At 38.9% G+C, this 12,695-nt stretch overlaps 1 protein-coding gene across 5 annotated transcripts in view; it reads left to right on the plus strand.

Annotated features, from left to right (window-relative positions):
* LOC126872854 (chloride channel protein 2) overlaps nucleotides 1-12,695 on the plus strand; it is a 32,736-nt gene that overhangs the window by 11,707 nt on the left and 8,334 nt on the right. Inside the window, exons 1-2 of one of the 5 annotated variants that reach the window (XM_050633054.1) lie at nucleotides 5,376-6,231; nucleotides 6,412-6,499. The exons of 1 other annotated variant lie outside the window; for it this stretch is intronic. In XM_050633054.1, coding sequence (XP_050489011.1) covers nucleotides 6,083-6,231; nucleotides 6,412-6,499 — 237 coding nt within the window. In that variant the 5' untranslated portion in view covers nucleotides 5,376-6,082. Of the gene's footprint in view, nucleotides 1-5,375; nucleotides 6,232-6,411; nucleotides 6,500-12,416; nucleotides 12,689-12,695 lie in introns of those variants that run through there. 3 more of the 5 variants (XM_050633055.1, XM_050633056.1, XM_050633058.1) reach the window with 3 other exon arrangements.

A 12,695-nucleotide genomic window follows, 5' to 3' on the forward strand; every position in this document is an offset into this window, starting at 1 on the left:
TCGATTGTACTCATTACTGATCGAAACGCGCGATTATCGACATCGATTCACCGGTGCACGACAAATGAGGCATTTGCATAATCAGGACAGAAAAGATAGAAACGATCGATCGATGCTCGGAGAATCGTAAGATTATTTGCATCGTCGAGATCTGATAATGATGGCGCGAACAGTAAGAAATCTGAGAATCACGTGCATTTGCGTAGTCGTAGAAGCGCGATCATAGAAATTCGATCTTCTATCGCAGTTTTAGCGAGCATTCGTTATTACACAGTTGTAAAGTCTCGTGACTAGTGACACTTGGCTGTGTAATTATTTCGCAAGGACGGACCTGATACCACCAAGATTAACTTTGTTATTTTTTATCAGAGATAATTAAGTTTGATCTGATCGATGTAGCTGACACGGATACTCAAGGCGTTTACGATTAACGCTTCGCTCAGATTAGCGCAGCTACCTGGTTCGAGCAACTTGAGTTGAACATAAAACTTACTTACCAATGATGATAGTTTTTCAAGTTTATACGCTTGTCGTTGTCGATTGATTCACTTCACTTTGAGTACGTACTCTGAGCACGCTTTATTAATAGAAACCTGCTATTTTACTTCATTTGAAATATGCGTTTTCAAGCTCCAAAACGAAGTTGAGGTCCTCTCAACGATGTAGGCAATCTAATGTAAATTGTCTAATTTAAGTCAATTTTATTTGTAACTATGTTTACGATTACGATTTACATTTCACTTCTTTTCCTCTTATTTTCCATCGGGTATCCACTTTGTCACTTGACCAATCTGAATAAAGGAAATTTAATTAACTTCAAGTTTCAATGTAATATCTGCTTATTGGTTTAACGCCATTTGCACGTTTTATTTTTCTTCTAGACAACTCGGACTAATTTGACTGACAATTTTTCCAACGCGGTAATTATTCGTCATTAAAAAATAAGAACTCGTAAATGGTCGATCAACGATTCTCTCTGTTTCTCGATGGAGCAAACAGGGTTATCGGGAAGACTCGCAGACTGTGAGTCTGTTCCGATTCCATGTTATCATCGGTTTGTTATTAAAAAGAGGAACGTACGAGTGTAATTCATTTGTCGGCGATAAGTTTTACAGAAGTCTCAGTGGCCTGATTATCGCTGATGAAAAGCGTATCATTTGATCTATCATTTTTTAGATAATACGTATACTTTCTCTTTTCGCTATAAGATAAGCATCTTATTTTCATTCGCAGTTACTTTCGTAATTTTACAATGAACTGAATTGATTTCAATGATTCCTTCGGTCGGACAGACAAAATTTCCTTAACCAGAGATAATCGTGGAAATTTGTATTCCATCCTGTCAATTGATCATTTATGCGCGTCGCGTTCAGGTTTCGCATAGAAATGTCGAATAGAAATTTCATCATTGCGCGCGTTCGTAAAGTGCACTTTCTATGTACATATTTTGCTATCCCCACGCGTACCTTGGATCAAGATCATTGTCAAATCGAAGAGGGAGAAAGATCATTAAACCGAGATTAGCGTGGCCCGAGGGAGCGGTTTATTCTTTGGCATCGATAATAATGAAAAGAAATGGAACGTGTTTTGCACGCTGAAGACGCGACAGTTGAACGTAGAAAGGGTTCAAAAGTTATCGACACGCTTTGTTTATTGCTACCGTTATCAAGCAGGCCGCAAAAGCGTGTTCGAGTTATCTTATTCATTTTTCACGATAACGCTTGCGAATGCACGAAGGGTTTTTTTTCCTTGGACGTCAATAATCGTGTGAAAAAACATCGCTCACGAGGTATGATTATACAAGTAGGAGAAAATACGAGATAAAAGTCATAAATCTGGTATAGGTGAGTCATATGCCGGTGATACCTTTTTTCTCGGCAAATAGAAATACGGATACATTACCAGGCTGGCTGTTTAATCTTTCTCACTGTCCAAGGAATTGTTAATTAGACTTATCCTATTAGATTAAGCGGTGTTACCTATGTTCGATCGTGCTACCCGCATAAACGTATATGCATTCTGTCCTGGAACTTATTTTCTAAAGTCGAGAAAATCATTGCGTTCGATTTCTCTTCTTCTTTTTAAAAACCTGATCATTGGCGTTCGTGAAGCAAATGACGTTGAAAATCCTCCGAGTTAAAGATTATCGCAAGGGATTGACTATGTAAACAAGTATGATTCGTCAAACAAGGGCCAGCTAAACAGGAAGGAAGGGACGATGATTGGACAAACGATCTTGTCCAAAATGCAATCGTATGCACTGTTGAAGCATCACGAGAAGGTAATTCTCGTTGCTCGGCCATGTGACTGGCATTAACTAATTCAGTGCTCTAATATGCCGGCATGGGGTCGTGAACCCATGGGACATCCGTGGTGACAGTTGTCAAGACCTCTCCTGACCCGATGGACTAATCTTCTGCGAATCTACCGCGAACCTTGAATTTTCGATATTTTTATTGGAAAAATTGCACGTGTTACGTTAAAAAATCAATGAAGGCTATTTATTTTAATAAGCATAATTATTTTTGACATTGAAACGGAATAAGTGGTTTTTTATCTCGTCTAAATTATAATCGATCATTCTTTAGTAACTTGATACTTGATAAGAAGAATGTTACAATTATTCGCGAACTTCGATTTTCAAGAAGAAAAATACGTGTTTAAATTATGGCAGATTATTCTCTTTAGAAGAATAATAAAGAAACTGTATTATTTCTAGTGATTTAAAGCATATATCTGTTTCTTTTTTTCCGTTTTTCTAGCATTGCACATAACATCGTTCAAACTTAGTGTTAAATACATGGTATTAAGCCAATTTCTATGTTCCAAAGGCCACGAGGTTTCCTAATGGGCGAATTATCTAATTATTCCGACAATGAATTTCGTAAGAACGGAACGTTCCTTTCATACTAACGAAAAATCGGACAATAGCCACCGGTCCATAGAGGAACAAAACGGAGAGGGAATTACGCAAAGCAGGGAAATAATTTTCACGGAGAGGTATAAAAATGTCTTGAGAAAATTACGAGCGGTTGTGGCTCGTGACTTAATGAACTACGTTTGTTCTTTGTAGGATCAAAATGGTTGCTTTACAAATAACCGAACTATTAACGCGTTCCATTGAAGTTCATTTTTGCTTGTAACAAAGTTAAAATCCAGACATTTTCTGCTTATTGTTTAATCACGTTTTCTGTTTATTTATATATATTTTGTTTATTTGTTCGCACAAAGCTGCCGTGAACAACAAATATGCTAAGTTATTAATATGTTAAATCATTTATGTACATTGTACAAGGTAAAGAAGTGCATTAAGAATATTACATTGTTAAAAAGAATTCATGCTACTTGGTATAAGTGGTTTCCTAAATGACTTCGTTCATTATTCATCCTCAGTAATTACACATACATTATGCATACATTTTTATTTATAGACGTTCAGATGGTTATTGTTTAGAACAGATTACATTAATTTATCGCTTTTTCAAACTAGTTCCCATTGTTGTATAAATAACAATGCTACGAAAAGAAGATATTTTAACCTCCATTGATTTTTTTTTTGTTAAATAGGTATTACGATGAACGAGGACTCTAATTTCTTTCATAACGAAGTTTCAAATTCCTTATATTCATTTACGAATAGAATTAATCATCACCTGCGTCACTGAATCCTCTAAAATTTCTCTATGTGATAATTTTGCAATAACAAAGGACATCGATAGATGCCTTTATCCTATAATAAATCAACAACCGAATATTCTAGATTGGAAAGTTTATCCGTACGGTTGCCTGTTGCTCGATGTTTCATTAATACTTTAACACCGCATTTTTTACGAAAGTCTTACGTGATTCACGTTTGATTTGACAGTAATGTGATAATTCATCTTCCTTCGATGGAATATTGAAACTACACTGCGCTTGGCGCAGCTGTTGTCCTGTTATTCTTCATTTCTAAAAATAAGATACCGAGATTCGCTGCTTCTTATTCTCGAGAATTCGTAAAATCCGCGAATCGAGCTCATAAAACGAAACGCAAACAGCCTATTTTGGCGCGATACGAAGAAAAATTAAGGTACGCGTACATTTTTACGTTTTACTTTCGTTCAGATAATTCTGGATACTCTTGTGGCCAGATACCATTTGATAAAGGGTGAGGTAGTTGATCATTCAGTTAATAGTAGATAATGTTTACCGGTCGGTGAATATCAAATAGTAAATCTTCTGTTTCACTCGAAGTTCAATAATTGCTACTCTGGTGTTGACGCACTCCTTCGTCTAGACAAATTTACCGAGTCGGCAATCCTTTCCGGTCCATTATCTGCTATCTCTTTGCTTTTCGGGATAAACACGCGAATTTACGGCTCGATGTGCTCATAAGCAAGTAACGTAGCCCGAGCGATAAATACGAACAATTTGCCACGGTACTCCGTTCATCGTCCATCTGTATCCATCGAAAATCTCGTCTGGTGAACGCTCGACTTTCGTAGCGAAAGGTACGTGTTCATTTCATTCAAATCTACGAAGATTGCCTTCTCAATTTTAACTTTAATATTGATGTAGAATAATACAAACGAAAGGTTTCTTAACGATCAGCGAGTGAAAATAGCTTGTCTTTTAAATAAAAATAAATATCGTGAAAGTGGTGCATAGAACCGAAAACAGGCTGTATAAAGCAGAAGAGAGAGAGTCATCGATCGGAGCTTGGTGCCGGCATAGGATAAGACAGTCATTCATCAAATTACGCGGTAATTTTGATCAATGATAACTGGTGACTTTGAAGGCAGCTTCCTACGAGCCCTCGTCGAGGGAAGTGGCCAATTGCCGTGTATGGCCACCGTACAGTCGCCACTAGAAATACAACCGATAAGACTTCGAAGCTTTCGTTTCTCTTTCTCCTCTCTCTCTCTCTCTCTCTCTCTCTCTTTCTCTCCTCCTTTCTCTCTTTCTCTCTTTGATACGAAAAACGCCTTAATCGTCGTGTCAGTGCTTCGATGACCTAAATCTTCGCTCTTATTGAAATTCCAAACTTTTGTGAAACGTGCAAAAATCAATACTTTGCAATCAAGCCACATACTTGTACCTCGAATCTTTCATCTTTTATTTCCTAAAACGATACATCTTTTGTGAAAGTACAAAAATCTGACGATATTCGATATGTCACGTTGGAAAGTTTTGCAAGTAGTCGACTAGTTTCCAGTCGAATGAAATTCTTGCGTAAAGATTTGTTTCGAGGCGTGGAAGAAAAATGGCGATCGCGAGTGTCCCCGCTGCGATGCCGCAGAGGTGTCCGCGACAATAGACAGCGCCGATATATCGCGGGGGAAAATCGCGAGCGTAGCGCGACGACGACGTCGACAACAGTCCGAGCGAGGCTAATGAGTCAGTAAATTGGACCAGCTTAGGCCCTCCCATCTGAGGCCCGCACGCTGGTTCTCTCTTCTCATTGTCAGTGTGACTCATTGGCTTCGTGTGCGACGGTTCGGCCTACGGATTCAATTGCTTTAAACGCTTCTTTTTGCCAATTTTTGCTTCCGCCCGCGTAGTGTCAGTGTCAGTGTCACACGGACTCTCTGGAGACGATTCGAGAAAGTCGCTCCTTGGAGGAAAACGTTTCTGCCCTTTCCACTCAATTTTGCATTCTGCACGCGCGAAACAACTTCACTAACAGAACGAAGAATCCTCTATGGACGACAGATGCGATCGAGCGTGTACACGGAAAGCTGACGAATCTACATTTTCTCCGTGTCTCGACTCCGATGTATACCCACGACCAGGCTACGATGATTCCTCGGCGTGAATATTCTCGGTTACCTATCGGTCCATAGTTCTCTCGAAAGCTTCCCGACTTTCCTGTTCGTCATTTCGATAAATTCCGTGGATCATATCTGTCATTCTCGAGAATGATTTTCACGGTTTCCACGCGATTACGTAATCCCTCTGGCTCGAGGAATTTCAAGCTCGGAGCAGCGCTCTGAGTGACAGGAAATTTATTGCGACCGATACCATTATCGACTCGCGACAAAAGACAATTGTAACCTCTTTCTCGGTCAGATTAGTCGTCGAGTTCCGAAGGAACGTATAAACGATGGCGAATCAGGCAACGAAGAAGGAGCTCCGGGAGGAGACCCTTCATTATCATCCAGACGGTAGCGAAGAGGAAGTGGACAAAGAATGGGAGGAATTTACCAGGCTGATGGCGAAATTACGAGAAAATCGCCGAAACAGGCCGCACAGGTATCCAGCCGTTTATCTTTCCTTCGACTGTTCTCGTGAAATTGCACGGACATTGAAAATCCACGTATACACGTAGAGTTCGAGCAGATTTCAGATATAATTCGCCTACCTCTCCTCGTTATGGGGTCCCTTCTTCTTTCGTGTTCTCTAATTTGGAATATTTTATTTTCTTTTTGTCAGACCCTCGCAAGCTTTTTATCCGTGTCCTCCGCCAAATGCGGACGAGGAGCAGCAGGATTTCGATCCCTTCGATTACATTAATACGATTGTAAGCGATCTCCCTGACTGATTCGTTTGATGCATCGTGGAGATGTTACTTATGCATGCGTAGAGAAGAGAGACAATGTACTTCGCGTGTAGGAGCATTAATAAAACTCTTCCTTGTCGATTTAAGTTCGTCGATCACATTGCATGAATCGCATTCTTCATTCGATACTGTACAGTTTTCCTGTACAAAATACGTACTACTTCTATACGTCGATGTTGTTTAAACATTCGTGGTTCTTCGCAGCTTTCGCTGGCGCGTCACGCTTTTTCCATAATGGTACGCTGTCTTTGACTGCTTCGCATCGTCAAAAAAGAAATTCCATCGAATCTGAAATAAGAATTTGGCAGGAATGTCGCGTGGAACGCGATGCCATTGAACCAGTGCCGGACAGATTTATAATTAAACCGTGTTCGTTGCTAGCAGACGAATCCCAGACGATTTAGGCGCCTGCCAATATCTCGAATTGCCTGCAAATGCGCGATATGCTCACCACACAACCGTTCGATTGTTTTATTTTACCGACACTGTTTGTAATCGTCTCCATAATTCTCCACGCTTGCCATTCACGTTTCTTGAAGTTTCGTAATTATATTTTTCTATTTAAGATAGTACTCGTAAAGACTCTTCAGAAATATGAAACGTTAATACGAATGTACATATACCACCGCGCGTAATTATTCGAACGATTTCAAAAGTTAATTGATATCGCTTGGAAAACTTAGATTTGAGATAGATACGATTGCAATTAGTCATCGGTATAACAAAAATATTGTCCATTAGTGGCGAGAGACGCTCTTATTATGCAACGAAATTGAAATTAAATGTAAGACATTTATCGTTCGAATGCTCGCGAGTAGACTGGCGATGTTTACGTATTGATGGAAAATTTAATGTTGCAAAGTGCACATATATCCGATGCATGCAAAAATATAAATACAATAGGCGAAACAAATCTCTGTTCGAGTTCACCATTCCATTGATTATGTTCATAAAATTATGAACCTGCGTAAATATTCTACATCAAAGCACAAATGGGTTATGGAAGCAAATACCCGTTTTCAGCGATACAATATATCTTTGCGATCGCTTTAAGATTTTTTTTTCTTGAATTCTTACGCTGGCGTGGACGGTAGCGCGACCTTTGAACGGTTGCCAAGTGGGCGAGAGACTACATTTTAAATAAACGTTTCGTGAGAGCAGTTTGCAATAACGGGTCACGATCCCTGTCAGCTCCGCCGTGCGACATCCGTCGATGCTACCACGAACCACGGTCTCTTTTTCCCTGCCAAACGTACCATTCCTACCAGACAGTTCCTTGCCCAAAAGCTTCACTCATGCGGTACACCGTCGTCTCACGTGACAAATCTCTGACAAATTTACCGCACAGCCTGAAACAGGTTTCACAAATGTCAATAAAATGTCAGATTCGCGGGAGTCGGTGGTGCGTGCACGCGGTCTGACCTTGACACGAAATCTGCATCATGGGACTGCTACCATCACCCGCAAGTCCATCGCGTGCATCTCCACGAAATTAGATGTGCGAAGACGCGAGGATACCAACACTCGGAGCTTCTTCTCCGGACGCTTTGGAAATTATAGAAAATCATCAAAATTCAAAAAAGAAAAAATCTTGTTCGATTTTGAGGGGGGGGGGATACTTACATAAAAATTCATTGCGTGACATGGATTTATCGATGTTTTAAATTGGAGGATATTGAAGCTCGGAGTTCCGTCTTTCGGCATTTTAAATATTATAGAAGATCGTCAAGATTAGTAATTTGCCCATTGTGCATCTTTCCCAATTCTTTTGAAATATGTAACAATCCACTGCGAAATACGCATTTAGTGGAGTTAGAAATTAGAATTCCAAAGACGCGAGGATGTTAATGTTTAGAATTTTCTCGATATTTTTTAGAGTTCGTAGCTAATCGTCGAGATTAGTATATTGTTATTCTTTTTCTTTATTCTTCGAAGACACGAAGCGAATCTTGAAAATCATTAAATCACTCATTGTTCATTTTTATTCTTTTGCGCGTTTGCTCCGGATTGTTATTATGTTCGATACGAGAATCGTGTATTGACGTGCATGTTCAATTGGTGCATCGATTTTCATCGACACATTATATAATTGCCAATTCAAAGAAGAATACTCTTGTAAGAATTGAAAGACTCAATTCCCTTTTACACAACTTGCAACTAGCAGTCTCTAAAAAAACTTCAGTCTTTTATCAATCACGGTTAATGTTGTTGAATCGCTATAGTTACATTCATTTCTGATTCTCTCGCGTTCAATAATTTGCGTGAAATCCTGATGATTTTGCGTAAGCGCGTCTCAATCAGGTGATATCCTACAAACGGAAAAGGGTACGCCGACCATTGCAACGACGTCTTTCTAAGCAATGCCTTTATCTGCATGAATGAGCGCTTAAGGACTCGTTACGTTTATCCGACATGCGTGACCAGCGTGCAGATCTACTCACGTGACATACAGGTTCGATTCTACACGCGTACAGACCGCTGCATTTCGACCTGTGTGCACACGTCACGCACACATTCGTCGTTTTCCTCTGGTATGCAGATGCACTGTTTCCGGGTGCAGTGTCTGCATCGCTTCGTTGCACTGGATTTTCCACGATTTCGATAGGAATCGGCTATTCATTCTATCGAACGAATAGTTTTTTTCTATTTAATTTTTAAATAAAGCGAGAATATCGTATGATGATATTTAATTGGATCTAATTGTAGAAAAATTACGCTTAAAGTGTCTTACTTGAATAATATATATACGCGAGCCTTTCAACAAGCTAAAACATTCAATTTATCAATATTTTTATTCGGATACATGGTCAGTGTTTTCTGTCTATTCTCAAAGAAGAAATGATCTACTTTTATAAGTATATTTATCGTCAGATAACGTAAATGAACTCGATTGTTACATCATCGTTCAACTGCAAATATGTATTAATGTATGTGCAAATATAATGTAATGTAATGCATATGCAAATATGTATTTATGTATTAATGAAATATCGAAAGACACAAAAATACTCAGAATAATATACAAAAGCATATAAAATATCCATGGTACATCATAAAATTAAAAATTTTTTTTTTGTGCCATACGTATATATAAAATATATATTCGTATAGCACAAAAATATAAATTCACATAAATATTCGTAATCATCATCTTTCTCTAATTTGCAATTTAGAGTAGTTTGTAGTTGCTCGATATTTGGAGTTATTCATCAAGTCCACGCAGCTTCTGAGTGGGTCAATATGTATGCTAAAGATTATGTTTATTTGGTCGATGAAAATTTAACTGTTGCCAATTTTCATGGGTCATCGACGATAATTTTAGCTATATTTTATTGACTAAACGTTGACAGAAACGAATCGACCGCGCTATATCGGATACTCGAGAATCATAGCCGGCGCAAATTTTGTTTGTTGAGCGATAGTACAATAAGACGAGTCACATGCGTTGGAAATGTATCACGTCGGAAACGCTACAATAAGCGGGGGCGTTTATCACTTTGTCGAGACAATTACTTTCAGGAGTTGTGCCAGTCGGTGAGCTTCTTTCTGGAAACGGCTCTCGGATGCTTTTGTAAACGGGGAACCGAATTGTATCTCGCGTGAAGCAATGAAGAATGACGCGAATAACTGTACGCGGACGAATACCGATGCAATTCTAAAAATACGAATTAGAGTAAATTGTAATTGCGTGTCTTAAAATTAGATTCTAAAATTACGGGCCAGCCATTAGAGACTCAAACTCCAAGGCGACTCGAAGATAATTTAGTAATAAATACGGTACCGTGACCCTAAAAGATGAAGGTAGCCTCATTAAAAACCTACTTAATCCTCTGGACTTCCAAAAAACCAGACTGAAATTTATAATTTCAATTATCGCTTTTAGGGAAGGATTCTTATCGGTTCGACGTTTGTCCTAGAATCAAGCAATTAATTGTATCGTGAATTCATTACGTTCAATTAATAAAATTGGGTTAGCGGCTGACTGCCCAGTGGAACGTGGTTGTCGTCAAATTCATGCACAGGATAGCTCAGGTGTCGACGATATTTCAATCCACAGATCATTCTGCCTCTATTACAGGGTCCTTTTTCTACGTATAACACCTCTACGGTCTATGTTATGTAAAACAAACGCGATATTGTCTTGACGCTATAAAATAAGAATACAGTTTAACCCCTTGCCATATGATAACGATTCGCGCTCGTGACACGGATTAAAGATCAAATACGACGAAGGCTATACTTGTAGTACACGCAGTTGTATATTTTACGATTATGAATTACCGAGTGTATATTGCATATGTTTAACGCGTATAAGTTTAAAATTGATATTCGTGTGTATACATAACTTTTTTGGTAGACATTTTTCATATTTTAACATGTGTTATCTATTCTAAAGCAATTGCTCTTATTAATTATAATCCCGCTTTTTAAATTAAAGTACATCAAAGTATTTTCCATATTAATTACCTTTAAAACTTTCTTCTGCAAGGTAACTGAAAAGAATTACAAGTGGACCATTGATTTTTATCCATTTACGGGAAATTTGAAGATGCCAAGATATATAAAATATGCAAGGTAGATTACCTTGGTAGATAAGAGAAGTCTCTTTAATTAATCTGAAAAATTTCAATCTGGATAAGTATAATTCGTCGTTCGTCCCACGAATCTAAAATCTAAAAAAATTTATTTTTCCAATAGCTGAGCAATATTTTTACAAGAAACGATCAGACGTATGCTACTTGCAAGTTGTTTTAATACAACACGTGCGTAGTAGGAGTAGTAATGATTGTTACATAAAACGTAATCAGGCGTAGGATTCGTAGTAAGCCGAATAGCAAATCGCGGGTTATTTCTGTCCGGTTTTCGACGATCCAAGAGGTTTCCAAACGTTCGATAAACACGAGACGTGTTGGACTTTTTCGACGATTGCGAAACCCGTTTTCGAAGACGCGAGGAATGGATTTCGTTTTTCAATTCGTTATGGGGAAATAGTTAGGGCCAGCTAGGGTCGTTTAATGGTTAATAGACAATAGAGCGCACCGTCGTTGATCGACGTTGGCCGCCGCTAAAAATAAGGATTTTGACTGTTGCCAAATTTCAACAAATATCGCGACTCATGTTCAAATCGGAAAACAGGTTCAGTTGTCGTTCGTCCGCAAATTCGCGTGCACGCTCTCGTCGGCAATTCGGCATATTTCAAACGTCCACAGGAATTTCTTAGAACCAGTTGAACGGCTATCAATAGTGAAAATATTCCCGTTTCGTCGATGGAAAATATTTCGCGAATGAATTTCGATGTGTTGAAACGCACTTTAAAGATCATCGAAGTCGACGATATAAAGAGAGAGGATTTGAAAGTTGAAAAGGAGGATCAGAATAAAATTGTAAATAAATTCTAGACGTCGAGATCGCATATAAAGATAATTTCTGGTAATTAGCGAAACTCGTTTGGCTCGTCTGTTTCTGGTTATTCGTTAAAGAAACAGATCATTAATCATATGGGACTCGCGAGCGAAAGAAAAACAATAGGAACGTGACAAATGACTCGTACGAAGCTTCTAATATTGATGGTAACCTGCGAAATGCTGCGAAATTCTACCAACTGCGAATTAAAATATCTTAATACACCAAGGTTGGATAGAATAGGCGTTCCTCGCGGCCTACGTTATTTCCTCGGTCTATCGTGTAACAAGTAGATCCTGGCAATCGCCTAAGGAAGAAAACAATAAAATCGTAATGGCCTGTTTACAGTAACTTGTCGCCAGAAATACCGGATATCGAAGTTTGCCAAGAGGTGAAGTGCGAACAATCACGGAACCAGAATAGCCGGCTACAATTAGTAGATCTTCGGCGACTTAATGAATTGAAGTCGCGAAGAATCGATCGAAGAGAAAGATCGCTAGATAGATTAAACAGTTTATCAGATCGACTTAACAAGCGGAGAAGATGTACGATCGGTTGCCAGTGACCCGTAAATCTTTTCTGTACTCGAAGAATGCTTGGTCCGTGACTTAATCGGTCGATCTATCGAAGAATTCTGCGTCCCTTCCATTCAGAGCCAGCTCGAAGCTTTCAGTGGCATTTCATCCAGTTTTCATGCCGGCTTTTGTTCTGAATAGAGCCTATTTCGTCTGTAACGATAATTATCTTGTAAGTC

This window comes from Bombus huntii, chromosome 14 (assembly GCF_024542735.1).
Source record: "Bombus huntii isolate Logan2020A chromosome 14, iyBomHunt1.1, whole genome shotgun sequence".
NCBI lineage: Eukaryota > Metazoa > Arthropoda > Insecta > Hymenoptera > Apidae > Bombus > Bombus huntii.